Genomic DNA, 27999 nt, shown 5'->3' with positions numbered 1-27999 from the left:
ATGCTTAATTACATAGTTACATGCTGTTGTAAAGAAGGCTTTTATAGAGGTAAAGAATGCGTCAGCCTTTTCTTTAGGAAGTTTACATGAAGCTCTGAGCTGCATGACCAATCATTATTTCTTCATCATTCTTAAGTTGTGTCCAATCCTGAAGTCAACAGATTATGTATCCTCGTTGATCATGGCAGATGGCTTCACAAACATGGCCATAATCTGTTTGATAAGGTCTTTTATATGAGCAGCCTGTTTGTGAATCATTTGTTCTACTGAATGCAGCTCAAGATTCACCCAGTCAAAAAAAAGGGAATGATGAAATCCAAGAAGGGGAGGTTCAACTCAAAAGTCTAGGACCTTAAATTTTCCAGAAACCTCTGCTTCCTGGAGTGGCTGGCTTCCACACTTCGTCTTGCTTTGACTTCTTTACTGGCAGACTTCTCATCGTACTCTGCCTTAACGATGGCTGTAAGTTGATCCCACTGCTTGAGTACCCATTTTGTCGTTTTGCTAAGAGACAGCCACCTGGTACTGCCATGCATGCACACCTTAGTGATATCAACACATGGTTCTTCTTGGCAATGTATGAATGCATGCATCCTACTGGTGTTGGTTTCCATGTAGTAATAAATGTCAAGAAAAAATGATTCTACATTAACAGTAAGCTCTTTGCAAGCCCATTCACAAGCCAGGTGGGGTCGATGACAAATGCAACCATATAACACTGGCTGCTTTTGCAGCCAAAATCCATAGGCACCCAACTCTTCATTCCTATCATAACATTGGCATTGTCTGTGGTGAATGCAATGCAATTCCTCCAAGGGATGCATTTTTCCTCAACTTTGTTGTCATTCATTTTTGCACTGTTTTCCCCTGTTCTGTTTTCTGTGCACTCCAATAGTGTTCAAAAAGTTTCGTTCTTGTATTTCCATTTTTACTATAGCGAACAACAGGTGGGTGTAACTTGTCTCCCCTGTCATGCTAAAATGGCCCACTTTTCATTGTTTGAACTAATGTTTCTGTAGAAGCTGCTGCCAGTTTTTTTTTTAAAAATACACGTTTTCTTTGTTCGTCCATACTGCTATTTTTTAATGATGTCGTATGCTGAATGTGATGGATGCAAGAACATCCTGGGTGTTTCTCTTTGTCTGTGCTGATGTTCAGTGCCTGTGAAATAAAGTACATGAAAAGTAAAATACTGACTCAGAAACAAAAGATAACAAAAGATAAATTTAATTCATTCACAAAAATGAATTGCACTTAATGTTTCTAGAGTCTAGTGTAGTTACATTGTATGTCGGGCCCCGGTTGATCGAGTGGTCTAAAGCGCTGGCCTTTACCTATTAATGACATCTCACCTCTGTCAGCTTGGATTCGAATCTCGGGCTCGGCCAATGTGATTATGTGAGAAAGTTTGCCAGTAGCATCCCGTGGGTCGGTGGGTCTTACGGGGGTTTTGCCAGAGTTCTTCCTCCACCATTTGGAATCAGGTCACAATTAATAATTCCGGTTCATTACCCACGAATGTAGTTCTAGTCTATTTTTAGTGGTGATAGAAGAGTTAGATTTATGCATTTTTGGTAAGGATTTAAAGGTAATTGTGCAGCCTCTCAAACAATGCAGGCCAACCTTTGGCAAGGACTTACCGTGAAGTCATCTTTGAAGGTATTTTAGATTAACATATGATTTGTATTGATTGTCACACAGTGGAAAGGCCAGTACTGAGAAACAAATGTAGAGAACATATAGCAAAATTAATTGTGTTCTATGTGCATTTATACTCGCCGCCATATATATAGTCTACTGTGTGCAGAAAATGGCATTAAACTCACAATAATAACATTCTATGCTGTCGTGTTATTTTGAAATTTTACTGAAATCAATGCAGTCGAAAATCTACGAATCTGATTAAAATGAATGGCATATGATGCAATGACCTGTGCTAGACGCTAACCGGAACGACTACGGTAGACCAGAACACAAAGACGCGCACCCACCTTATATTGCATTCAACAGTTTTCACAGTGGTGAACGCAGCAGTGTCCGTATCTTGAGAAAATCGCACTTTGTTTACAGGTCTGGATTTTATACAGGTGTGGTCAAAACTAGTTGTTTTCAAATAATAAAAGAATGCACGTGTAAATATGTTGATATGAAACATAAAAAAGTTACACCGTATATAGGCTATGCCCGGTTAATGTCTAAAAAACGTCTACGGCTCCACAGGTTGCAGGTATTTTTTAATAGCTAAATCTCTGTTTTAAACATGTGTATTTGTTAAATAAATAAAAAAATCCGTGGTTAAATTACTGAATAGACCGTTCCTGGAAGTGTCTACCACTACGTTAACACCGGGATAAGAATCATTTCTAATTTAAAGATAAAAGAATGGTTTTGCAAAACAGATATAAAGTTCTTCTTTATGCGTTAATATCAGATACACTAGGGATGAAAATACTATTGTGTTTAAGGTATCATTGTTTGATCAAAAACTCGACACGATAAATATCGCTAAAGGATTGTGATATTACGCACGATTTACACCCAATAAAAATTCAAAGAGACCACATTGTCAGTAGTTATCAATAATAATAATAATAATAACAAACATCATTATTGTTATTATTATTATTACACTACCATCTTTTAGAGTGTCAATACTTTTTTATATATATTTTTGTTGTTATTTTCTTAATCATGGCAGTTCTATTAGCGATGTAAAGCTAGAATTGAGATATAACGTACCATTAGAGACAACGGCCTATGAAACACCGTCTTCCCACAAAGACGTACGCTTATTGTATGTATGTATGTATGTATGTATGTGTGTATGTGTGTGTGTGTATGTGTGTGTATGTACATATATGTGTGAATATATATATATATATTCACACATATATGTACATACACACATATATATATATATATGTTTAGTGTGCTGTAAATCCATTAATATAAAGCTATGTTCCTATCTCTATTGTGTATTAATGAAAAATTAACTGAATGAAATCTCTTCTGAAGAGAAAATTTAGAAAGTCATGCATACACACACACATAGATACATACATACATACATACATACATACATACATACATGCATGCATGCATGCATGCATGCATACATACATACATACATACATACATACATACATACATACATACATACATACATACATAGATTATTATCAGAGAAAACAAACTTCATAATCTTAGTAAAATAATTTATTTTTAAGGCCAACAACGAGACATAAAACCATATAATTGTAAATAAATCAACATTGAGAGATCTTTTCCTTTGAGTCTGTTTTGTATCACACTGATCTCTTTCTTATATGTATTTCACCATTGAAGTCATATCATAAAAACATTTGGAGGTAACGCGTGTAAATATTGCAGTTCCCATTAAATATAGACAATATTGAACCTTCAACAGTACACATTCACAAGCAGTCATACAAATATGTATATGGTCAATTTTTTTACGGTTTTAAAAATCATTTTATAATTAAAGACAAGTCTCAACAACAACAACAAAAGAAAAGAAACACCGCTGTGATGTGTCTGTACGAACTTCATAGAAGATTTGTACATCATACAATGCGCAGCACTAATCTTGTACTCTGATATAAAAATATAACTATGCATTGATTTGTAGACCAACAATCTAGTTAACGCCTTGGGCTATACAATTAAAAATCTAAAATAATAAATAGTCTTCTTAAAATGGAATGTACTGAATTAATATTATGTAAATGTATTAAAAAATGTATGTTTCTTATTACACAACCAACCCCTAACTTCCCTAATATCATTTTTATATATAAATAAACAGATGAAGCTGTATATACAGATGGAAAAACATGGTTAATGATCGTTTATACTACAAAATCAGAAATATTCTTGTTGGATAGTATTTTTAAAATTACTTTTTTATATTATGTGGAGAAACGAAATCCAACCCAAAACTTTTAGAAATCTGTTGTTAAGTTGAATATTGTTAGCTTTACTTGAACACGGCGAATATTTTACATACATACATACATACATACATACATACCAGCAATGCTATGGTCTGTCGTAGAATACACAGTTTTGAATGAAAACATATGATGTTTTTATCCCAAAATATGAATGAATTATACAACCCGGATCTAATTCTAAACAGTATATACCTACTTAAAATATATTGTAATAATTCAAAAGGCAGTGTAACTGATTTTAAATGAGTTGATTTGATGACTATGAAGGGCAAAAAGTACTATTTTCTCAATACTAAATACCCATTTATGTAAATAAATAAATAAATAAATAAAGTTATATATGTATCGACAAAAAATCTCTTCCGCACACCTATAGTGTTTCCTGTCTTGGATGTGACGGATGATTACACCTACAATTCAAGTAATTAAACATTTGAACAAAATAAACCAAACAAAATACACAAAAAACCCAAACAAGAACAAACAGATAAAAGACAAATATGTAAAATGTACTGGTGACACAATTTCCTGTAAGAAGATATGTCTGTTCCATATCGTCGAACACTTGAAAGCGGGTAATTAACTAGGAAATCAAAATGAAATCGTTTTAAACACTCGCTTAAGTAAAATGTACGCAAAACGAATTAATTCACTACGTCAGTAAAATGTTAACAACTAAAACAAATATCACAGAGTTATGGATCATCAAAATATCTTCTTGGACTTGACAGTGTGGTAAATTTTATGAATATTTTCTGAGTTATTTTATTTTTTCTAAATCATGTACCGCAAAGCTTATATCTAAGTCTGTTCTCACTTTTTTTGACGATAGTCATAAATTGGCAAAAGTTTTAATTTTTTTCCGATCTAGCGATTCCATACATTTTAGCTCTCCTTTACAGACTTATATTAAAATATGCATTACACCCGCCCCATTCTTCATAATTTTATGCCCCTGCACCCGACCGATCCTTTATATTATTTTATCAAACCTATTTTCCCCGAGTTTAAGCGTAGTCAATGCTTGAACTGGTGTTATTAACTGTTCTCCGGCCTCCGCAAGTGTATCCAACAGCAATGTCCATTGAACGTCTCTCGTATCGGTAAAGGCCGCTAACGCATTCAATTTGTTGTAGATATTCCACGTTCTGTGTTATTGGGATGCAGTCTAAATCTCCGTGAGAACCAATACACGTGACACATCTTGGTTTAGCAGTAAGATAAGTGGAAGGGTAACGTTGAGGATCGTGGATGGCCACATAATACCATGGACACGTGGAGCGTGCATTTACCGGAATGTCGGCTCCTTGCATTGTTTCCAAAGGGCACGTGGTCGTCCCATACACTAAACTGTCGTGCGCTATTTTTGTGATGTCCCAATTCGATGTCATCTGTCCGTCGGCAAGACTTGGCGGGAAAAAGAAATTAACGGTTTTGTTGTACTGTACCAACTTGTCATACTGGAGACTGAGATTGCTTGGAACTTGACAGGTCAGTGGGGCACCTAGTGCTGTCTCCTTGCAGAATATAGCGAACAGCACTGCCGACACAATACTGAAGAATGGTGTTTCCATCTGTAAAAATAGATACGAAGACATCAATTAGTTGGCCCTGCTATGTGTGTGTGTGTGTGTGTGTGTGTGTGTGTGTGTGTGTGTGTGTGTGTGTGTGTGTGTAACCTTTACTTGCTCTCTTATTCTTTGCCTAACTGATCGAGAAATAAACTTTGTGCGTTTCTTGCAAACAGTATAAAATTTAAACTTGTTTAATTTGTTTACTTTTTTATTGTGTTATGTTTTGAAGAAGAAAAAGTTCGTAATTCTTTACATTATTTTAAAGGAATGTGTTTAATTTACTGTTATTGTAAGTTTAGAAAATTACTCGGGATAGTTTATAGGATTATTCAGGAATCGAATTTAACCCAAAAAATATTTCTTCCTCAAATTTACCGTGACTTTTTATGCACGTCTGTATTTTCTGACTAGATCTGAGTTTATTTCTGTATAGGCACATTGCATTAAATATCTATATTTATTGAGTTTTCAACCAGTTTTAAATTTTAATCGCGTATGTCTTAAATACTTAAACCAAACTTTACATTATAATCGCTTTGTCATCAAAGAGGTCTTATCAATGACAGACAGTAAATTCATATATATTGAATCGTAAAATCTCTTGAAGATATGTTGGTAAGAAAAATCTTTCAATTAATGTCCATTCTATTTTTGTAAATACCTGTAATTATGCTTGATTTGTGATATTGTAATGCTATTTGAATATAGCTGGGATTTAGAAAATACGTCGTAGTGGAAGCTTAGATTAGAAAACTTACCTTGATATTCATATTTCCACTATTTCTTTTTTTTTATTTAAAAAAAGAAGAGATTTATCGTTTGTATGAAAAGCTTTCTTATTCAACGAACGCTTTATGTAATGTTAAGATTTGCTAATATTCCAAATGCTGTAATGCCTGATTCTGAATTTAGAAGATCGGGATCTGGTTTATATAGAAACAATTTCTCACGTGAGCCAATTGGTTCTCTTTTCAAACCCGGAACAGATGACAAGAATTTCCCCAACAGCAACTCGTGTGTTAGGTCCATTATTACCACGTAAGGAAAACCCAGTTCTAAATATAGTGACAGGTCTCAGTCATATACGCGCTTCGGATCTTGTAATATACCGGTCCCGTTCAGTATAAAGGCAGCTGGGATCGTCTCTCGACTGACGTAATAGTATAAAATCAATTAAATAATTGTATGAAAAGGGAACAATTACATTGTTTATGATATATCCATTGCAAAAACGGTGACTTCAGAGATGGCTAAGCGATAATCAATGAGAGGACTGGTATATATCCTCCTATATGAAACACAGCACCAAAATATATTATCCGAACAAATACAGAAATGTGTGTCGCTTAAAAAGGGACAGTTGTCTGATTTTCTTTAATTGAATGAGAAAAAAAAAAAAGAAAAGAAAAACAAATGAATGGGAAAATTGTGTTGCATTCGTAGTTCTGTTTGAAATATATTGCTGTGATCACTACGAATAACATTATATATTTTGCTGGTTGAGAGAACCAAGAGCGGAAATAAATGGAAAGCGTAGAAATAGGCAGTGTGTGTGTGTGTGTGTGTGTGTGTGTGTGTGTGTGTGTTCATGCGTGCGTGAGTGCGTACGTGTGTTTTTTCTTCCCCAGTCACATCGCTACGATGTTTGCTGTGTGGCAGTTTATAATGATGTCTTGCACCGGGACATCATGCCGCAGACATGTAGCATGATGTCCCACCCTGACACGTTATTCTGACACCAGGCGACCAGCCTAGAAATAGCTAATTCTTAGGATTTATTCGGTGTGTCTAATTTCTTCTAAATATTATTCTACTAAATTGTAATACTGGGGTGATTTTAATTGCTATATATCAACCTTTCCACTTTCCTTTAAAATTAACGAGAAATATAAACATGGAGGATAAGAAATATTAACATTTATACGATTAAATGTGCATACAATTTTTAAAAAAAGAGATTGACAGCACGCAAAATGTTGAAATTGTCGGAAATGAGAATATAATTTTTTTAAATGTTTTATTGATTGATTAAATACTAATTAATCATTTGCTAAGCCAACCATTCAGTTTTGGTGGCTAATTATTAATTTATTTTTCACGATTATCAAGTATTTCTGCACATCTAGATGAGGAATAAGAATCCTATTGGATGATGACAAGGTGAAATATTTCGAAAAAGTAATACATTTATGAATACACATTTGTTACTTTTTAATATCTCTTTGCAAATCACTATTGTATTATAAATTTATTTATATGGTTAGGCTCTTAAAAAAACAACCATGGTGTATTTTCATTGTTTGGCGATTAACTGAGCCACTGAGCTGAATGAGTGTATACACAGAGTTAAAATTGAGTTGAAGTTAATCATCAGTGTTTTATTTTCTGTGTGTGCGTGTATGTATGTACGTACGTACGTATGTATGTGTGTATGTATATATATATATATATATATATATATATATATATATATATATATATATATATATATATATATATATATATATATATATAATTCTGCATCGTAATTATTTGCAAATTAAGCATACTTTCTACATAGATTTTGCTAAATATCATCTCTTCAAATATCCAAACATCGAGTAACTGAATACATTCTTGATTTTACCAGTTTTGTATTACATACGTACGTTTTTTTTTATTAAATAAAATAAATTAAGATCTCTAATCAGAACCCGGACAAACAAAACAATAAACATTGCTGTTCAATCCATTAAAATGCTAATTTGGAGTTCACATTTTTCAAAATAAAATTTGTATGCATCCTAATTTAATTATCATTGACCTATATGTTGTGTTCTTTTAAAAACATCATGAGTTCGACTGTAACCATACATTTTATATGACAATGGTCATCAATACTAACTTCGCATCGGTGCAAAACACAATTCCAGGGCACAAACTGACACCGTTAACCAAACGCTGAAAAATTAAAATAGTCCCGAATATTTTTAAATTCGTGTTCATAATATAGTTATATTAAATTCAGAGAATCGTACAGTCATAAAAGCGCTTCGTTTAACATCGACTTTACGCAAATCTTTGTCGATAATAGGGAGCAGCAAGTTTCGTTTCTTGGCTGTTTTTGAGATAACGAACTATTGTTCTTTGTGCCATCCATACAAAATTACAGACCGCTCGGTGGCCTAGTAGTTAGAGCGTCCGCCTCGGATGCGGGAGGTCGTGGGTTCGATCCCCGGCCGAGTCATACCAAAGACTTACAAAAGTGGTACTAACAGCTACCTCGCTTGGCGCTCAACATTAAGAGGTTAGTGTTAGGACTGGTCGGCCTGGTTTCAGGATAATGTGACTGGGTGGGACATCATGCTACGTGTCTGCGGCATGATGCCCCAGTGCTAGACATCACTGTAAACTGCCACACTGCAGACATCGTAGCAACATGACAGAAAAATTGTTAAAGCTACGTTAAAAATCCAAATCACATAAGCACACACACACACACACACACACACACACACACACACACACACACACAATTACATGAATTATTTGACATTCATTTTTGTGTTTATTTTAAAAATGATTTATATGTTTAATTATAAACAAACGATATATGAAATAGTTAACAAATTTTGCATAAATTGTGCTTTAATTATTGAAAGGCAAACATGATTAAATTAACGCACCGCAGAAGAATTTTGTAGCCATCTCTGACACTATATGACAGCCGGGCTATCGCCTTACTGCGTCATCACAAAAACCTCCCTATATCGAATGTGCAGAAAGGAAGCAAAGGATAAGCTTTACTTCCGCTGTGACATAGATGTAGGACTTTCATTTAATCACAATTTTCACATCTGTATTGATTTGAAAAACATAGAAAGTATTTTGCCAGGTGTATTTTAAATAGGAAGTGGCAAATAACCGCTGTGGCTACACGTTTTGATTTAACTTTGGATTGAATCGAGAGTATATTATGCAAGTTATTTGATACGTGCTTGTGCATTTTATTAAGTGTATGCTAAGGCGGCATGTAGAAGGATTATCTACTATTTATTTAAGTACTCTTGTATATCAATCTTGACGCATGACGTAGGCTATTTATTTGTCTGTATCTAGTATGCAACAAACTCCAGAAAACGTAGACTCAGATTTAAAGTCATATAGCAGCTGGAATATAAAGGCCTATACTGTTTAACTGAAAGTAAAAGAAAACTGTATATCCAGATATGGTGGCGCACTATGCAAGTGTTGATCAGTGTCTATGACATTCATGACCGAGTGCGAGTTTTACAATGTCATATACGATAACAGACGAAGGGGTCTGTTCCATTTTAATCCAAGCGTACACGTTATTGTTATACAAATCCATTTTAGATAGTCCTGAGTGAGTAGATTTACGGTATTTTGTACTCTATTTGAATATTGATAGCCCCTTTTTGTAAACACAGTTGCCTCTTGATAATTTGAATTATATCTCTCAAAAATGGTTTAATTTAAATTTACGCATTCTAAGAGCCGAATGCTTAGGAAGCATAGGTTGCTTGTTAGTCAGACTTAGTGGTAGTGGTAGTCAGACTTAGTGTGTCTGTTCACCCGCTTCGGTAGCCTTGTAGTTAGAGTGTCCGCCTCGGATGCGGGAGATCGCGGGTTCGAACCCCGGCCGAGTTTATTTTACAAATTTACAAAGACTCGTAAAAACGGCACTAACAGCTGCCTCGCTTGGCGCTCAGCAATAAAATGTTAGTGTTAGGACTGGTCGGCCTGGTGTCAGGATAATGTGACTGGGTGGGACATCATGCTACATATATGCGGCATGATGCCCCAATGCTAGAGATGACAATGAACTGTCACACTGCAGACATTGTAGCGATATGACTGAAAAAATTGTTAAAGCGACGTTAAAAATCTAAATCACGCACACACGGAGAGAGAGAGAGGAACATGTTAGATATGTAAACAAAATGAGAGAGAGAGAGAGAGAGAGAGATAAAAATGACATCACATTTCTGTTTCTTTCTTTTGATACTTTTTTTTTTTTTTGATCTTCCTTAATTGCGTTGGTTAATGACCATATTTCAGTCTGATTCATGTTTAGTTTGGTTTGTGGAATGCGGATAGATGTAAATCATACCAGTGCATGTGAAGATTGCATTCAATATCGAATTTGCAAATTTACAAGCTGGCATCTGAAATACCAATTGCATTATAGACCCTAGTCAATGTTTATTGCGCAATAAACAGATTTTGTGGGGCTTCCTTATGGTACTCAAATTTAATTAAATATTTGTCAATACATGCACATTATTCCAATTCTAACAAATTTTCCCACTTATTGGATAGTATTATTTAACTTTCTTGAGAGGTGGCGCTCTATGTACCTTATCTAACACAAAACATTTCCCAAGAATTATTTATTTTGAAAAATGTTGACTTTTACATATGTACTATTGTGCATGGCGGCTATTGTAGAAAAGCCAGGAAAAATTAATATATGGGAAATCGTTTATTTAGAGAGTATCTGAAAATAGTCACACGTGCATCATCAGTTAATTGGTTTAAAAATGAAAATATTCTGGCAACATTAGGTTTGACAAGTTACGAATGAGCTTGTCCTCTCATGAACAAATGGAATGCAAGATGTAATGTAATACAAATGAATTACAAATATAATTGCAATGTATTACAATTGTAATAAAAATGTAATACAAATGTAAGCGTCGTTATCTTCATTAAAACGAACATGATCTTAGGGAAAAATCTAATTAATAATGTAATTAATAATCTAATGATTAATCAAATTAATAATATAATAACCTGATTCTAGAGAAGTGTAATATATATATAGATGACAATGAATATTCTAGGTAAATCACTTTTATATACATAGTTTATTTAGAACGGCAAGTGTCATTGTCATCAAAATAAAATTATAGCAAATCCATATGTGATGCAGCAAACATAAAAAATCAAATTGAGTTAGAATTCTTGATTATCTTTTAAATACAATGTGTCCAAATTTTCATCAGTCACGTGGTCTCGCCCTAATATTACTTTTCAGCCATTTAACACATATAAATATTGATACTAACGACAATTGAAATTCAAAGTTTAACATAGGGGACTTCTCACCTGATTTGTATTTATCATAGGTTTCTCCTAAGATGCACAAATTTGTTTAACCTGTCAAAGTATCTGTAAAAAGGATGATAGTCCTAATTATATGGTTGTCGATGTGTAATTGCAGATATTGAATACATAAAAGTATTTTTTTTAGCTAAACTCATTGATTAATAATAACCTAATAAAACTCAACAACATTTCTTTGTGTTAAAAATGACCTAGCTTTACTAGTTTATTAGCATGTATATGGTAAATCATTAAACGTTACCTTTTAGGAATAAACAAGTTCCCGTGAGAGGAATGTGATACCAAAAAAATGAGTCAACAGTGAATTCAGTATGTCTAGAAATATCAAAAGGATGTAAAAATGCGTCACAACGCCAGTTAATTCAGTCATGCTCAATCAACCGAAAGATACAACAGACAAAAATGTTCTACATAGCTTCTACAGCGATCTAAACCTAATTAAGGCTTGGTGTGGGGTGGGCCTGGAGCGCTTCAGAAAATGTACCCCTTATAAATCTACAAATACACCCTGAAAACTGTCCTTAAACTATACATTTATATGTGTATAATTATTATAGCTATATTAGGCCAAGTCTTAGACGGTTTGGACTTATATATGATTTATTTAAACACATGTAATTTTATCAACGGCAGCCGGTGTGTGTGTGTGTGTGTGTGTGTGTGTGTCCTGCCACCCCACCCCCGCTTAAAGTGAGAAGTTAATTAATAAAATTCTGTATGTGTATTTTACGCAAACTCTTCTATATATATGCAGTCATGATTTTCATTGTGTATGAAGCAGAAAACATAGTTTGTAGACATAACTTGTCTTTTAAGTTATCATCCATGATACCATTATACGAGTCTAATTTTTATTTAAATGTCCGTGTAAAATCTTTATTTTAATTTATGATTAAATGTTTTATCTTAATGTCTCTATAAAATTGTTGTTTTAATGTCTGTGTGAAATTGTTGTTTTGTGTGAAATCTTTGTTTTAATGTCTGTGTAAAATCTTTAAGAATAGTGCAAAACTAGTGTTCAACTACCCTAAACGCGTTCGGTCCTCACCGGGTCTTTATCAGCACTAGTTACAATACATAGACAAACAAGACAAACAATAAACACCAAACAGTGTTAAATTTACCAAACTGCAATAATTTTGTAAACCTTTGTAAATTGAACACTTTCCTCTGTGATTATTATTGCCTTGTTTAATATTATAGATATAGTCCTTAATTTTACGTTTCTGAAAAATCGGGGAAATCACCTGGCAATTCGTGCAAACAACAGAGCAACCATTTGGAATAATTTGTTTACAATGACAGTATGGTATGGCACATTAGGCCAAGCTGTATGTGTATAAATATACCGTGGATTATATCCCCGAATTTATTGACTTCCTGAACCGACAATTGTCAGTTATACAAACAATAAAAATACATGCTTTGGTTTGGTAGATAGTGGAAGTTTGAGATTGTTATTACTGATCCGGGTCTGTTTCTTCTACCTCCCTCCCCTTCCTGATTTTTTTATTGTTGGAGGTTTGAGATTGTTATTACTGATCCGGGTCTGTTTCTTCTACCTCCCTCCCCTTCCTGATTTTTTTTTGAGGATTGAGATTGTTATTACTGATCCGGGTCTGTTTCTTCTACCTCCCTCCCCTTCCTGATTTTTTTGTTGTTGGAGGTTTGAGATTGTTATTACTGATCCGGGTCTTTTCTTCTACCTCCCTCCCCTTCCTGATTTTTTTTGAGGATTGAGATTGTTATTACTGATCCAGGTCTGTTTCTTCTACCTCCCTCCCCTTCCTGATTTTTTTGTTGTTGGAGGTTTGAGATTATTATTACTGATCCGGGTCTGTTTCTTCTACTTCCTTCCCCTTCCTGATTTTTTTTGAGGATTGAGATTGTTAGTACTGATTCGGGTCTGTTTCTTCTATCTCCCTCCCTTTCCTGATTTTTTTAAAAACACGATTGCAATGTGAACGATTGCTCCGCGCAAACAGATCGGCGGAACCGAGTTTCTGAAAAATTAAACGCGCAGAGTTTAGAAAATCAAACGCATCAAAAGCACACCACTGCGCAATACATTACGGTAAGTTTGGGTCGCGCGGAGACCAATAAAAGTGTCAGAAAAGTGGGTTATATTACATGCAGACAAACTAGAATCCTTTTGACGAGTCTCCCCCTCGAGAGCCAATACTACTGCATAGATAAGCTTTTTTTCTTGTACCGTTCCTTTTTAGAACAACATTATGCTGCCTTATGCTTGATATACGTAACAGCATCTCAAAGAAATACCAGTTCGAGCGGAGACATGTTTGACTGAAAACGTTCGTAAATTAATTTGTTTTGATTTTTCTACCAGTCGTTGGATTACTCGTGATCTGTCTTAATTCTTTGGATATATCATAATGGAAAGACCGCTCCAGACAGTCTCTGGTGCGGAAGGTCGTTGGTTCGAACCCGGGCCGAGTCATACCAAAGACTAATATCTGCATCGCTTGGCTCTCAGCATTAATAGGTTAATGTTTGGACTGGTCGGCCTGCTGTCAGGGTAGTGTGACTGGGTGGGACATGATGCAAAATGTCTGCGGCATGATGCCTCAGTGCTAAACATCACTATAAACTGCCGCACTGTATACATTGTAGCAATATAACTCAAATTGTTTAAGCTACGATAAAAACACACACACAAACAATGGATATATACGGAATTATGAAACTTGACAAGGAAGAATTTATTTATTGTTGCTGAAGAAAGGGGAGGGCGTTTATTACAAGGGGTTCTTTAGAAGAATTATATATACGATTCAAAATATTATTGGGCAATCATCCCACAAGCATACAAACAAGGCCAAGACACTATGAAACTTCTCGTGAACATGTGTCCGGGAGTCATATCAACGTTGCAGCACATGGAGGTAACACCACTCGCGCCTGAGTTCTGGTTCAATGTAATCATTGTTCTTGGTGTAAAACTTTACTATGCTGCGCACTTCCTCAAAAAATGGCTCCAAATTTACACGGGCCGAACAAGAATTCAGTTTGTGCTTCATAACTCGTGCGATTATGACGGTCACTCGATCATGCAAGCAATTGCAACAGCTTCGAACATAGCAATAGGTTATTTTTATTTCCACAATAGCATGAAAAATATATGACGTTTCGCTTGGGTCATCTGCAGTTTATCTACTTCCCGAAGTTTCTCCATTTTAGTCTTTGGTAAGTTCGTCAACAACTTTGAGGCGGACGGTAACGATCGTTTTACATTCACTCTTCGATACGGTGATATTGGTGATGGAATGTTTATTCTGCTAACCCGCAAATGAATCCAACCGTATTTCTCCATGAGTGATCGGAACAAATGTTCTGAAACTCGGTTGCCAGCGATTGAGGCCTTGTATTCACCGCTGTCCTGCAAAGGCATTTCCCTCGTGGTCAACGTGCACGAGAACTACGTATTGTCCACCTTTTATTGATTTACATGTGCATGAAAGTGTTGTTGCTGGTGGATATCTTTAAGGCGTTCCGTGATACTGCCATGCTCGTGTACAAACCCGATTTTGCGCACTACTTTCATCATTGGGGATGGTCTGGGATGAACTGCTCTCGAAAACCATCGTCGGTTTGAAACTACTCACTGACATTAGACAACATTTTGTATGGAATATGTCTGGTAGGCCAGCATATAGGCATATTTATAGGGGAATACCAATAACATTGATTCAGATAAATATGTTTAATATTAATAATAATCCTGATATGAAATCCATACGCATAGAAAATATATTAGCTATGTATTAGATATTTACAAAGTAAAAATAGCAGATAATTCAGGTCAAGTAGAAAATGAACTTAAGTTTGGACAAGGTTACGTTTATCGGACAATATTACATTACAATAGCATATACTTAAATAAAACATTCATAAAACAAACAAACTGACAAACAATGTAGATTAAATATACATAACACTACATATCAGATAAAACAAATCTCTAATTGGAATACAAGCCATTTTTGCCTTCTGTATATCAGTTTTACACAAAACCTCTAAATGGAGGTGGTAGTCATTGTTTGATACCTATGTATTAGTTTTACACATTTCATACAGTCATTTATTCCAAACCGTCTCACAAACATCAATACCTTCTTCCACATAACTACCACCCAAGACACTGCAACCGAAATATCTCTTACAGTCAATCACATAGGACCAGGAGGACTTGCTCTGATGAAACAACTTACGATATAAGGTGCAGAGAAGTGAACATTTAATAAAGTGGGCCTACACCAAAGATAAAACAGTGGAAGCGATACATAAAGCCCCCCCACCCCCGAAATAAACAACAATAAAAAAACGGTGACGACCTCCTAAAATACAAAGAAAAGCAACGTGGAACAAATATCCTTCATCCTCACGCTCCACCCAGAGAACCCACAAGTAGTTCGCATCATTCACAATCATTGGTCGATGATTGAATCGTGTAAACCGCTTAAATTGATCCTTCCACACAAACCAGTATTAGCATTTCGCCGACCTAAACATTTGTGAGACATGCTAGTCAGGGCAAATTTGAAGCCACTCTCAAATAAATAACAGATGGGAAATCGAAGCCTTTTGAAAACAAACGATGCAATACGTACCAAAACATGAAGGAAATAAATACAATTTCCAACAGAGTCACAGGTGAAATGCTTAACATGCACAACCATACAGTAATATGCAGGACAGAAAACGTGACCTACCTTATCACATGCAAGGCATGCAGCTTCCAATATTTTGGAGAAACACAAAAATCAAACATTAGAATGGATCTCCACAGATCAGACTGGCAAACCAATAAAGTGGAAATGAGCCCAGTGGCGGAACATTTTTCTTCTCCAGGCCATACTTTCAATGATGTAATTCTGATTAGGATCGCTCATAATTCAACATGGAGCACAGAAAATAGGAAATCCAAAGAAGCATATAGGATTGGCCATTAGCATACACACGAACACATCGGCTTATTAAGGAAAAAACCCAAACGGGCATTTATCAATGCCTAGGTAACAGTCGGCATAAAAATGTTGTCAACTATCTGTTGCACTAATCAAGCCATCAAATCTATGCTGTAGCGCATCTGTCTAAGCTATCATCAAGATTGGTCTGACAAAATCGAAAATAAATTTATTGTGGCAAAGTTTGTTGTATTCTTCGCCTAGCATGTGGTGGCCGTGTTCTAATTTTATGGTAATATTATCATTAAAATGTAAGTGCTCTCGATTTTCTTTTGACATCCGGTAAATCATCTTAAGAACGCTCGTGACAAATCTGGTGGCGCTATTAAGGCCATTGCTTGATGCTATCATTCGAAGACATCTTTTTGATCCTGGTTTTGTGGAAACTTAACTAGTGCGGCATAGGCTTTAAATATGCGAAGACATTTTTTTAAAGTCAAAATTGTACACGATTATACAGTATTTGTTTGTTTACATGTTGATACAAGTTGTCTTATTTTTCATACAGCGTTCTGTATTGTTTGTCAGTAGCCTAGTTCGCGAGCGACGTCAATACTTTCCAAGGTATGACCGCTACCAGATATTTGTCAGTCTATAGCGCCGATGGCATCATAACTATTTTGCGACTGGTCTGCGATGTCAATAGTAATGTGGTTGAGTCCTCTGTACATTACTTTCTTTAGAAACGCGCTCAAACCAGCTTCAGTCGATTCGCTCAGGTCAGTGTAATCTTCCTAATCAGCAAAGAATCCTTTGATACAAAACGCGATAGGATATTTCACGTATTGGCGGTAATTGCTGTTGTGAAATATTATGCGGCTTTCAGGGCAAAATCCTAGTTGTTCTAGTGAGCACCTGAGAGAAAAAAATATCGATAAACATTCTGTATGAAGCGACCAATGAAACCTCCAAGCCAGATAATATTTAAGGAAGATACTATTTTGGCAAATTATCCACATCTCTTTCAAAGGGACATTCGAATTCCAAAAGAAGAATTTTATCGTGGTGAACCAGCAGTCAAGAATATATCTGAAACCGGTTATAGCTTGAATGCAAATATTGTTGCTAATGACTTTTTAGCTAGAGGTGATTTATACGTATTTTTGGATGACTGGCTCTGTACTGTTTCCAACATACATGGGGCAGATATTGTAGCAGATTTTCTCTGAGCTTTATTTCCCTATGTCTCTAGCTGTTTGAAATGGAGAGACTAGGTCTGAGTCACCAATTATGGTTGGTATAATCTGATAACACTCGGACGTGTTTTGCTTTATCGCATGGGCTTTCAAGAATAGTTCCAAGAAGACTTTCAGATCGATTGTTTATACAGTAATATCTCGTGCATTCGCGTTTCTGGATTCGCGAATTCACGGATTCGCGAAATTTTCATTGGTACCCTCTACGTACATGTTTTCTTTATTTTATTGAATTGTACCTTCGTTATATGACTTCTGTGACATATGAAGTTTACCTAGTTTACCTTCCTGACAATGACAAAGAAAACGTCAGTCATTAAGTTTACAGTCCCATTCGTTACTTGGTTTTACCTTACTGTGAGTGCAAAAGAAAATGGCAGCCAATGAATTAGTATAGGGGTAATATTAGTACATGTATACATGTACCGTACTGTAAATGCGCTAGTGTGGCAAATACCCATTAGGCGATACTGTACTCTATTTTTACGTCAGCCATTTATTTCTCTTTTTAAGGGTAATGTATTAAGCTAACTTTTAAATGAAATTAAAGTGCTTTGGGAGCCAGATTTGGGTCATATTTAGTGTTTAAACCATAGAAATAAGCATTTATTAGCATTTTTAGTGACTCGTACCAAACATTCGCGATTCCTCCTGATCCGCGACTGGTTCTGGAACCTAACCTCGCGAATGTTCGAGGTATTACTGTACACTAATGCTCGCATTCAATTAAAGATTTTGTGACATTTTATGAGAAACTGAACCGTGAACAAACAATCTTTTGGGGTCACAGAATTCACTTCCAGGCAATCAACAATGCACTGTCGCCAAAATACACAGGCAGTCACACTATAATGCTCATAATATGAAAGGAATAAATAGTTTTCTTTAAACTAATACCACGACAGATTAAATCTAAGCCAAGGAAAAGAGAGGGAAAATACGCTAAACATAGATTGGGACTACATTAGCGGGTATCGAAACGGAAGTTAAAATTGTGACCTGAGTCCATATATGGTTTTACTCAATGAACAGCATTTCGAGGACTTTTGCTTTTGTGTACATATTATGTGTACACCAGTAAACAGCGTTTACATAAACGCCTTTAAACAGCATGTTAAGTTACAACTGAACGCAAACAACAGTCATACAACACAATCAGTATATAGTATTTACAATGGATAAATTCTTATGAAGAAAAAAAACATACTACAATCTATTCAAATAATTTATTTTTAAGCTAACAAAGAGTAATAATGTTATACAATTTTTTAATAAAGCAAAGTTGTGAGATATTTCCCTTTGAGTCTGTTATGCATCATACATATTTCTTAATTATATGCATATCACCATTGAAGCCATAACATTACAATATATTGAGGTAACGCGTGTACATATCACAGTTCCCACTAAACATAGGCAGCATTGAAACTTCATCAGCATACACTCACAAGCAATGATAAAGGTCTGTATTTTGGCCATTTCTGATACTTTATTTTAGTAAATAAACACAACAAAGCAAATATCACTGTCATGTGTCAATACGACTTTGATACAATTTACATATGTTTAATATGCAGCTTAAACTAGTACATTGATATGAACGTAAATTGATTAGTAGACAACAAATGCATTTAATGCCTTAGGACCACATGACAGATGGGTCAGCCATGACCAAATGTGTTATCCTCGTGAAAGATAGTTTATTATTATTATTATTATTATTATTATACTACATACATACGTACATACATACATACATGCATACATACATACATACATACATACATACATACATTCACAGAGTCGAAAGTTACAACGTTCCGATTAGTATTTCCGGTCTTGAATGTGGCAGATGATTGCACCTTTAATTAAAGCTGAACGTTAAGAAAAAAAAATGCACGCAAATAAAAAAGAAAAATGAAAACAAATAGAAAAACATGAAAAATGTGCCGGTCAGACTTGTCAAATATATCAAGTAGGAAATGAAATGAAATTTAAATCTTTTCAAACGCTTTATGGAGTACACTTTCTACAAAATTATTCAATTTCCAACGCGTCTAAAGTTACCAGCTTAAAATAAATATCAAAGAGCTGTAGATGAAAAATGTCTGTTTGGACTTGACAGTACGGGAAATTTTATAGTTTTATTCATGACATATAAATCAAGATATGCAGGTGCATCCCCCGTTCTTAATATTATTGTGTGTGTGTGTGTGTGTGAGAGAGAGAGAGAGAGAGAGAGAGAGAGAGAGAGAGAGCGTGTGTTCTTTTTCTTCTAACTTAAGCGTAGTCAATGCTTGAACTGCTGCTATTAACTGTTCTCCGGCCTCCGCACGTGTAACCAACAGCAATGTCCATTGAACGTCTCTCGTATCGGTAAAGACCGTAAACGCATTCAACTTGTAGATATTCCACGTTCTGTGTTATTGGGATGCAGTCTAAATCTCCGTGAGAACCAATGCACGTGACACATCTTGGTTTAGAGGTTAGATAAGTGGAAGGGTAACGTTGAGGATCGTGGCTGTCCACGTAATACCATGGACACGTAGAGCGTGCATATACTGGAATGTCGGCTCCGTTCATCGGTTCTGATGGGCACGTGGTCGTCGCATATGCCAGGCTGTCGTGCGCTATTTCTGTGATGTCCCAGTTCGATGTCATCTGTCCGTCGGACTAGGCGGAAAAAAAGAAATTGACGGTTTTGTTGTACTGTACCAACTTGCCATACTGGAGACTGAGATTGCTTGGAACTTGACAGGTCAGCGGGGCACCCAGTGATGTATCCGTACAGAATATAACGAACATCACCGCAGACAGAATAACGAATAATGGTGTTTCCATCTGTGAAAAAAAGATAAGTAGATCTTAGTATGTTGGCCCTGTTATATACATAAATAAATCGCTATATTATGAACATCAGTATCTTTTTCAACTTTACTCTTTTATTCTTTGTATAAACGAAAGAGAAATGCAATTGTTTTTTTTATTAAAAATTTAATTTAGTGTTCTAACGTCACATTCAGCCATATGAATTTGAAACAATTGTTTGGGGAATTTCTAGCTAATTTTGAAACTTATGTTTTGGAAAAAAATACCCTACTTCTAAAAATTGTTTTAAAAAATAATTTTAAGTTGCCGTTTTTGTATGTTGGAAAAGTTACTCGAGACAGTTTATAATATTAGACAGATTCAAAGTTAAGCAATTGAACCTTTTTCCTATAATGTATCCTGACACCAAATACATATGCGTATCTCTGATAGGGATTTAAGTCTTTTTTTTTTGTTGTAAATTTAAATTGACAAACAGTTTAAAGTGTTAATCGCTACTTGATTGAATTCTCTCTCTCTCTCTCTCTCTCTCTCTCTCTCTCTCTATATATATATATATATATATATATATATATATATATATATATATATATATATATATATTATGTGTGTGTGTGTGTGTGTGTGTGTGTGTAACGTAAGGCTAAGCGAATACATTTTGGACAACGTTCTGTAATATATATATAATTAGAAAATACAGCATAATGGAGGCTCAGATTCTTAGAAAACTTACTTAGGTGTTCATAATTCCACTATTTACTTTTTTTCTGAAATAAAAGAGACTTATCTATTTAAAATTATTTAGACCTACTACTTTGCAAGCTGTCTACGGGCCTGGTTCTGAATTTAGGAGACATAAATTTATTTATATAGAAACAACTAAACGCAATAAAAAATCCCATATGAACCAAAAAATTATTTTCCTCTTTCTCAAGCCAGGAAAAATTTGAAAATAATTCTTCAAGTGTAACTCTTTTGTGTGTTCCCTTGTACCAGTCAACAGGGTGTGAGTTCAAATGAAAGGCCGTTCTAAATATGGTAATAGATTTCGATTATAAATGTGGTTCGGATTTTGTAAAGTACCGGTCTTTTTCCGGGTCCGGAAAGCCGGGATCGCCGTTTAAATGACGTAATAATAGAAAACTAACAAAATCATTGCATGAGAAATATAAATTAATTGGTTGTTTCGGATATCCTTTTTATACTTACGATGGTGCCATGACTGGATGGGACGTGATTCCACATGTTTGCGGCAAGATGTCCCCCCCCCACACACACACACGCGATGACTTGACGGGTGTGTAAGCGCGATGAATTCAACGAAGTAGCTGATGTACGCTCTCTTATTGGATTGGTTGTGTATTTTACAGTACACCAGCACTGTAAGGCTATATAGCGCCATAAAATAAATAGGATTAAAGCACTGGCAACAATGCACCAGGACATATCCGATCAACGACAGAACTTTTGTTATTATTTTCCTTTAACGAATGAAAGAAAGAAACATTAAAGGGAAACACAGATAATTAACTGGTTGCACTGTACTCGTGGTTCTGTTGAAACTGTATTGTTCTGGTCACTGCATCTAACATCCATTCATTCATTCATTCATTCATTCATTCATTCATTCATTCATTCATTTTTCTAGTTAACTTCTTTATTAATTAATAATTCTATTTATTAATTCATTTTGTCATTCAAGGTTCTGACTAAGTCATCTTGTTATACATGACTATTAAGAATTCTGCTCGTATACTTTTTAATTATAATGACTCTGGACGATGTAAAGTGGACATATAAGGTTTCAAATAAAATAATAATAATTTTCTTTTGAAACACAAATTTTATGTAACTATTGTCGTCTGTGTGTTTGCATATATATATATATATATATATATATATATATATATATATATATATATATATATATATATATATATATATATATAATTTAGATACCACGGGAAGGAAACAAGGGTAAGCAGAAGGGGTTTCGATGAAAACGTGTGCCGTATTTAATTCATTTAGAAAACGATGATTATTAATACTTTTTCTGGTTATTTCTTATGTCGTTAACAATTAACCAGTGAAAATTCATAACTGATCTAGTGAGCATAGAAGTGGTAGCCTACTGTTGAAACAACGTTTTTATGTGCGCACTAATGCCCCTTGGGCAAATCACAATTTAATCAAAACAATAGTATAGGTGTATCAAATTGCATTGTACCTACACTTTAAAAGCAACATTTTGTTTTTGCAATGTACAATCCAACATGTTTCCACGTCACTCGTGAAATGTGTCATTATATTTCTACTCACAAAAACGCACATTTTATTTTTAATAATTTTTTTAAAAGGAAAAGCCTTCTATTTGCATGGATATGTTTCTCCGCTCCATGCCAGTGTGACTAAAAACTGCAGTACTACATGTATATAAGAAGTTCAGAAATTTGTCAATAATTTTAAGACAGCGACCTTCTTTTGTCCATAAATTTAGATGCTTCAGAACTGTGTGTTTTGTCAAGTTACTGACTGTTTATGTGCGAAAATGAAGATAGTTTTAGCCTCGCTAACACATTTTCTTGAGCGGATTGATAGTAAAAATTTGCCGAGTTGGAGATAATATACAGCATGACAGAAATCTTCAACAGGCTTCAGAGTCTGACATCATTAAACAAGAGCTTTTATTGATTGTGAGTTTACCTGTAATCGTTTTGATTCCTATTTGTTTTATTTCTGCACTTAGACATGAATTTGTTTTTGGCAGTCTTGCAGTCAATTTCGGCAAGAGAGTCTGCATCCTAATTTCGATTATTACTTAATTTTGGTTTGCAATCGCCACTAATCAATGCCTGATTTATCCATCGTGTTCAGGCGTGACTGTGAATGTAATGACAGTCTTAATCACTATATACATAATTTTACTCTTATATGAAATCAAGAGATTTTCTTACAAATATGTACTATAACGGACATACGATACTTAATGGGTAACACAGAACATCGAATAGTGACAGGTCATGTAAATTCCGTCACTGATAATTTGTATGATTCATGCGGAAAACTATAAAAGTGTTAATACTTGAAGTCTACGTTCTGTCGTTGGGGTTTCTTTATTTTTTGTTGCATTTTTGACAACGCCTTTTCATTTATTACATAAAGGTATAAGAGACAGCTTTAACACGTTTGTACACGTTTCAAGATTCATTATTATGGGGTGGGTGGGTTGAGATGGAAAAGAAATAGAAAAAATAAATAGGCCTAAATTTGAAAAGGCAGGTCTGAAGAACATAAATTATGAGATGATGTATGAAATGTGCTTTAAATAATGAAAGACAAACATAAAATTAATGTATTGAAGGAGATTATTTGTATCATTTCTGTTTATATCATTGCTGGTACTATTTGACAGCTAGGTACTATTTGACCAGCTTTATTTCCGCTGTGATCGTAACGTAGGTCAGGTCTTCCTTTATGCACAGTTTTTAATACTTAGCAATTACACTGGCTTCAATAATATGGGAAGTATTTCGCTAGATTTGTTTTATTACATGAAGCGATCAGGAGTTGCTGTAACTTAGCAAAAATGAACATCCGCCTAAAGTGATCGATTTGGCTTTAGTTTGGAACGGAAATGTATTTTTCAAGCTATTTTATGCGTATTTGTACATTATATGTATGATGCGGGTAGTCGCGGGTTCGAAACGCGGCCGAGTCACACAAAAAACTTATAAAAGTGTGGCGCTTAGCATTAAGAGGTTAGTGTTAGGACTGGTCGACCTGGTGTCAGGATAATGTGACTGGGTGGGATACGATGTTACATGACTGCGGCACGATGCCCCAGTGCTAGACTTCACTATAAACTGCCAGACAGCAGACATCGTAGCGATATGACTGAAAAATTGTTAAAGCTAAGTCTAAAATCCAAATTACACACACACACACACCTACCTACCTACCTACCTACCTACCTACATACATACACATTATATATTAAGTACGACAGAGGACTATATCAGACATTCGGCGACACCACGTGATAGAAGAACATTGTGTACATTATGTGTCTTAAAAAGCAAGATGGGGATTCTACAACAGTTTCATGATATATGTTTCTTGACGTACGGATTGTTATAAATTTATTTAGGTGACAAGGACTATTATCATTTTAAACAAATTACTTACGTGCAAGTGCTTCGTCTATGATGATAATACCTCTTGTCATCTATAACAAGGATGAAGACTCTTACATTGTCTTCGCCTTCATGAGATAAGAAGCTGATTTGTAACTTTCATTTCAGGCCAAATGTTTTCGGCTATTCTTTATAGAAATGAATTCATACCATGGAAATTCAAATGGGTTTCCCCTCAGAGAAGCTGTCAAACGCGGTGGCTAGGAAGTAAAATGTTTGGAAATATCTATGTAAGAAAGAACTACATCTTGCACCATCTCTCTATAAAGAGAAACACCACCACTTACTAAGCAGGAACACACACACACACACACACGTGTGTGTGTATGTGTGCCTAAATGTACAAAGAGGGCAAAGAGACAGAGGAACTAAACAACATTCCTTCTAATCCTAAGTTTGACAAACAAGCACTATATATTTCATATTAACTAAATTCGGAGAATACGTAAATTTACACGGAACCATTTCTAGAGAGATATAAATCAAATTATCATAGAGAATTCCTTGAAAACGGATTTTAAAAAGAGGATAACAATATAAGCATATATTACAAAGTAGTACCTTAACCACCCAATATTCTCTAAAAAGCATTTTGAGAACAAGGATTATAACACTTGGTAATGAAGACAGACGAGGGTTAACTATACAAGAGTATATTTAACACCCGACCGCTAATGGCATTGAGCCTGATTTGTCCTCTTATAACGTATCAACACTGGGTCTACAGTTTTTTTTAATAATACTTTTGATTGCAGTGAAACAACATAGGCTTCAGAGTCCAGCGTATTGTGTGACGGTATATCTGGGTCTACGTTTTCTGGAGTTCGTTGCATGCTAGACAACGAAAATTTAATAGTATACGTTATACGTCAAGATTGATATACTCGGGTACTTAGTCGAGCCTTGTACATGCCGCTTTGGCATACACAGTGTGTGTGTGTGTATGTGTTCTTATGGTTGTCCTTTGATGTATTTCATTCACTACTATATCGGTCAAAGTGTCGCATTCAATTTATAAAATTGTGATTTGTTGTTGATTTTATTGTGTATCTATCCGTATTCTTATTTAGTTCATATAACTTTAGTCTCTACCATTTATGCCGTTATATCTGTCGGAATTTGATGTAATAATATCTCACAAATCTTTGTTGTTCATGCTGTTTGTTTTCGATGCATATAGTTCTTTATGGTTGCTTTATCTCTATGATTTCTTTGATTGTTTTTGGAATTATGGCTCCTCAGAGCTGGTATCATTTGTTTTTAATATCGGACGCTAAATAGTCCCATATCAGCCCATTGTCCCATTTTATGTCATGCTAAAGTAACGATTCTCCATACCCTTAATAGCTGTCGGATTTTCTTGTCCTAAATAGTAACTTCTAAGGTCCGATGAACCATGATGTGACGGTGAAACTATGTGAGCAAATGAAATGTAAAAAAGAACACAAAATAAAGACATTTCTGGATTGAATAGGGACGAAAAAAGCACTTTTGAGAAATGTGAAATACATATTAGCCTTTCAGTGGACTGAACTTTATTTATGATTGTGATGTTAGATCCGACCCTGATTTTTTTTCTCTAATACTTAATATCTTTTATTTACAAAACTGCTTAAAACTTGGATAGAATAAATTATTCGACATTGCATAGATTTACATAGAAGAGTTACATAAAATGAGTATGTTTATATATATATATATATATATATATATATATATATATATATATATATATATATATATATATATATATATATATATGTATGTGCATACCAGAAAACTGAGAATAACATTGTAAGGCTTGTCATTATCTAACCTAATCAAGTTCGACTCTCGCTGAGTCCTTCTCAAAGGCAGTTACGAAATAAAGACAAACAAGCAAACACTTAACACAAAATGAAGGTGGGGTTTGCAAAAGTACAATAATCGTGTGTGGTATGTTTCTCAAAAGCATGGGGGAAACCCATTAGCAATTTATGTAAAAGCCAGAACATCATTCTATATAATTCGTTTTCAATAACTAGATATAATGGCACCTTGGGCCAAACTGTATGTGTATTAATGTACTGTGTGTAATATTCTCCTGCTGACACGACTTCACTGACTGTCTGCAATGACAATTTTAAACACATCCCAAAAATATTAAAATGTAATACTTTGATCAAGACTGTTTGCTACGTCAGCAGCATAAAACCGCGCATTAATTTGTCAAATATTTCTTGTGTCATAAATATACCATTTAGACACTTTTACCAGAGGCCTGATACAAAATCATTTATAAATATAATACGCAATCTTGTCTGGTGCCAATATTACAGGTGAAGAATTATGTATGTTATCCTTTCACCTGCAAATTTGAACGTAGATTCTAGCAGATGGAGTAAACAGTCTTTAAACTAGTTGCCATTGATGCCTTTTTGACTAACTAAGTCAGTAATTTGATACGATCAATAGAGTCAAAAGCCTTGGACACGTCTTCAAAAAGGGCAACAACAACGACCACCATTTCTTGCTCTTGCGGAATCTCAGTTGAGCTTTTTAAATTTTGTTATTAGATTTGTATCACTGAGTAAAGCGTTGGCATATTATACTAGTCAAAATATTATACAGGTTGTCAACGAGAAAGATACCCCTGCCATTGTTAGGGTCGTCTGAAGAACCTTTCCTGTATACTGAGAAGATAACGCTTTTGCCCCATTTTTTAGGTATGTGCAAATGCCCAACATCATTAAGTAATTTGACTCAAAATGGACATTTGCTTGGAGTCGTATTTGTTTTCATTACTTCATCTATTATTCCATCCTGTCTACCTAATTTTCCTGATTTTAGAGTTCGGATAATTTGGAGAAAGAGATAAGACTTTCAAAAGTATTTATCCTAAGTTTCAGTCATACAGTCAAAACTGATATTAATTTTTGAGTCATTTGCGATACACTAACGATTGGAAGTCATCATATTAATAATGACACCAGATCGTGTGTTGTTACTATATGCTTGGCGCACAAGTGTTTATTTAATCAGCTTCTGAAATTTTGAGAAACCTTACCTTAATTCTATGAAAAGGATCACCCACCAGCATGTTGAGAAGCATATTTTGTTTTGTATTGAATACGTAAACT

The 27999-nt window shown here is 34.8% G+C and overlaps 1 protein-coding gene and 1 pseudogene across 1 annotated transcript; both read right to left on the bottom strand.

The window, feature by feature from the left end:
• Positions 1–3201: 3201 nt before the first annotated feature.
• LOC149775840 (interleukin 17-like protein) lies at positions 3202–6438 on the bottom strand. The gene is made up of 2 exons (XM_089943753.1): positions 6307–6438; positions 3202–5548 (listed from the first exon to the last, which is right to left on the bottom strand). Exons 1-2 carry the CDS (start codon positions 6316–6318, stop codon positions 4982–4984), a joined length of 579 nt encoding a protein of 192 aa, XP_089799879.1. The 5' UTR covers positions 6319–6438; the 3' UTR covers positions 3202–4981.
• A 13700-nt stretch (positions 6439–20138) lies between these two features.
• On the bottom strand, positions 20139–20699 carry LOC149775839 (interleukin 17-like protein; annotated as a pseudogene).
• Positions 20700–27999: the final 7300 nt, after the last annotated feature.

This window comes from Sinohyriopsis cumingii, chromosome 19 (genome assembly GCF_028554795.1).
Source record: "Sinohyriopsis cumingii isolate HCF-2022 chromosome 19, ASM2855479v2, whole genome shotgun sequence".
In the NCBI taxonomy this organism is placed as follows: Eukaryota; Metazoa; Mollusca; class Bivalvia; order Unionida; family Unionidae; genus Sinohyriopsis; species Sinohyriopsis cumingii.
Note: the sequence above shows the minus strand (reverse complement) of the source record. Positions and strands in the feature narration are given on the sequence as shown.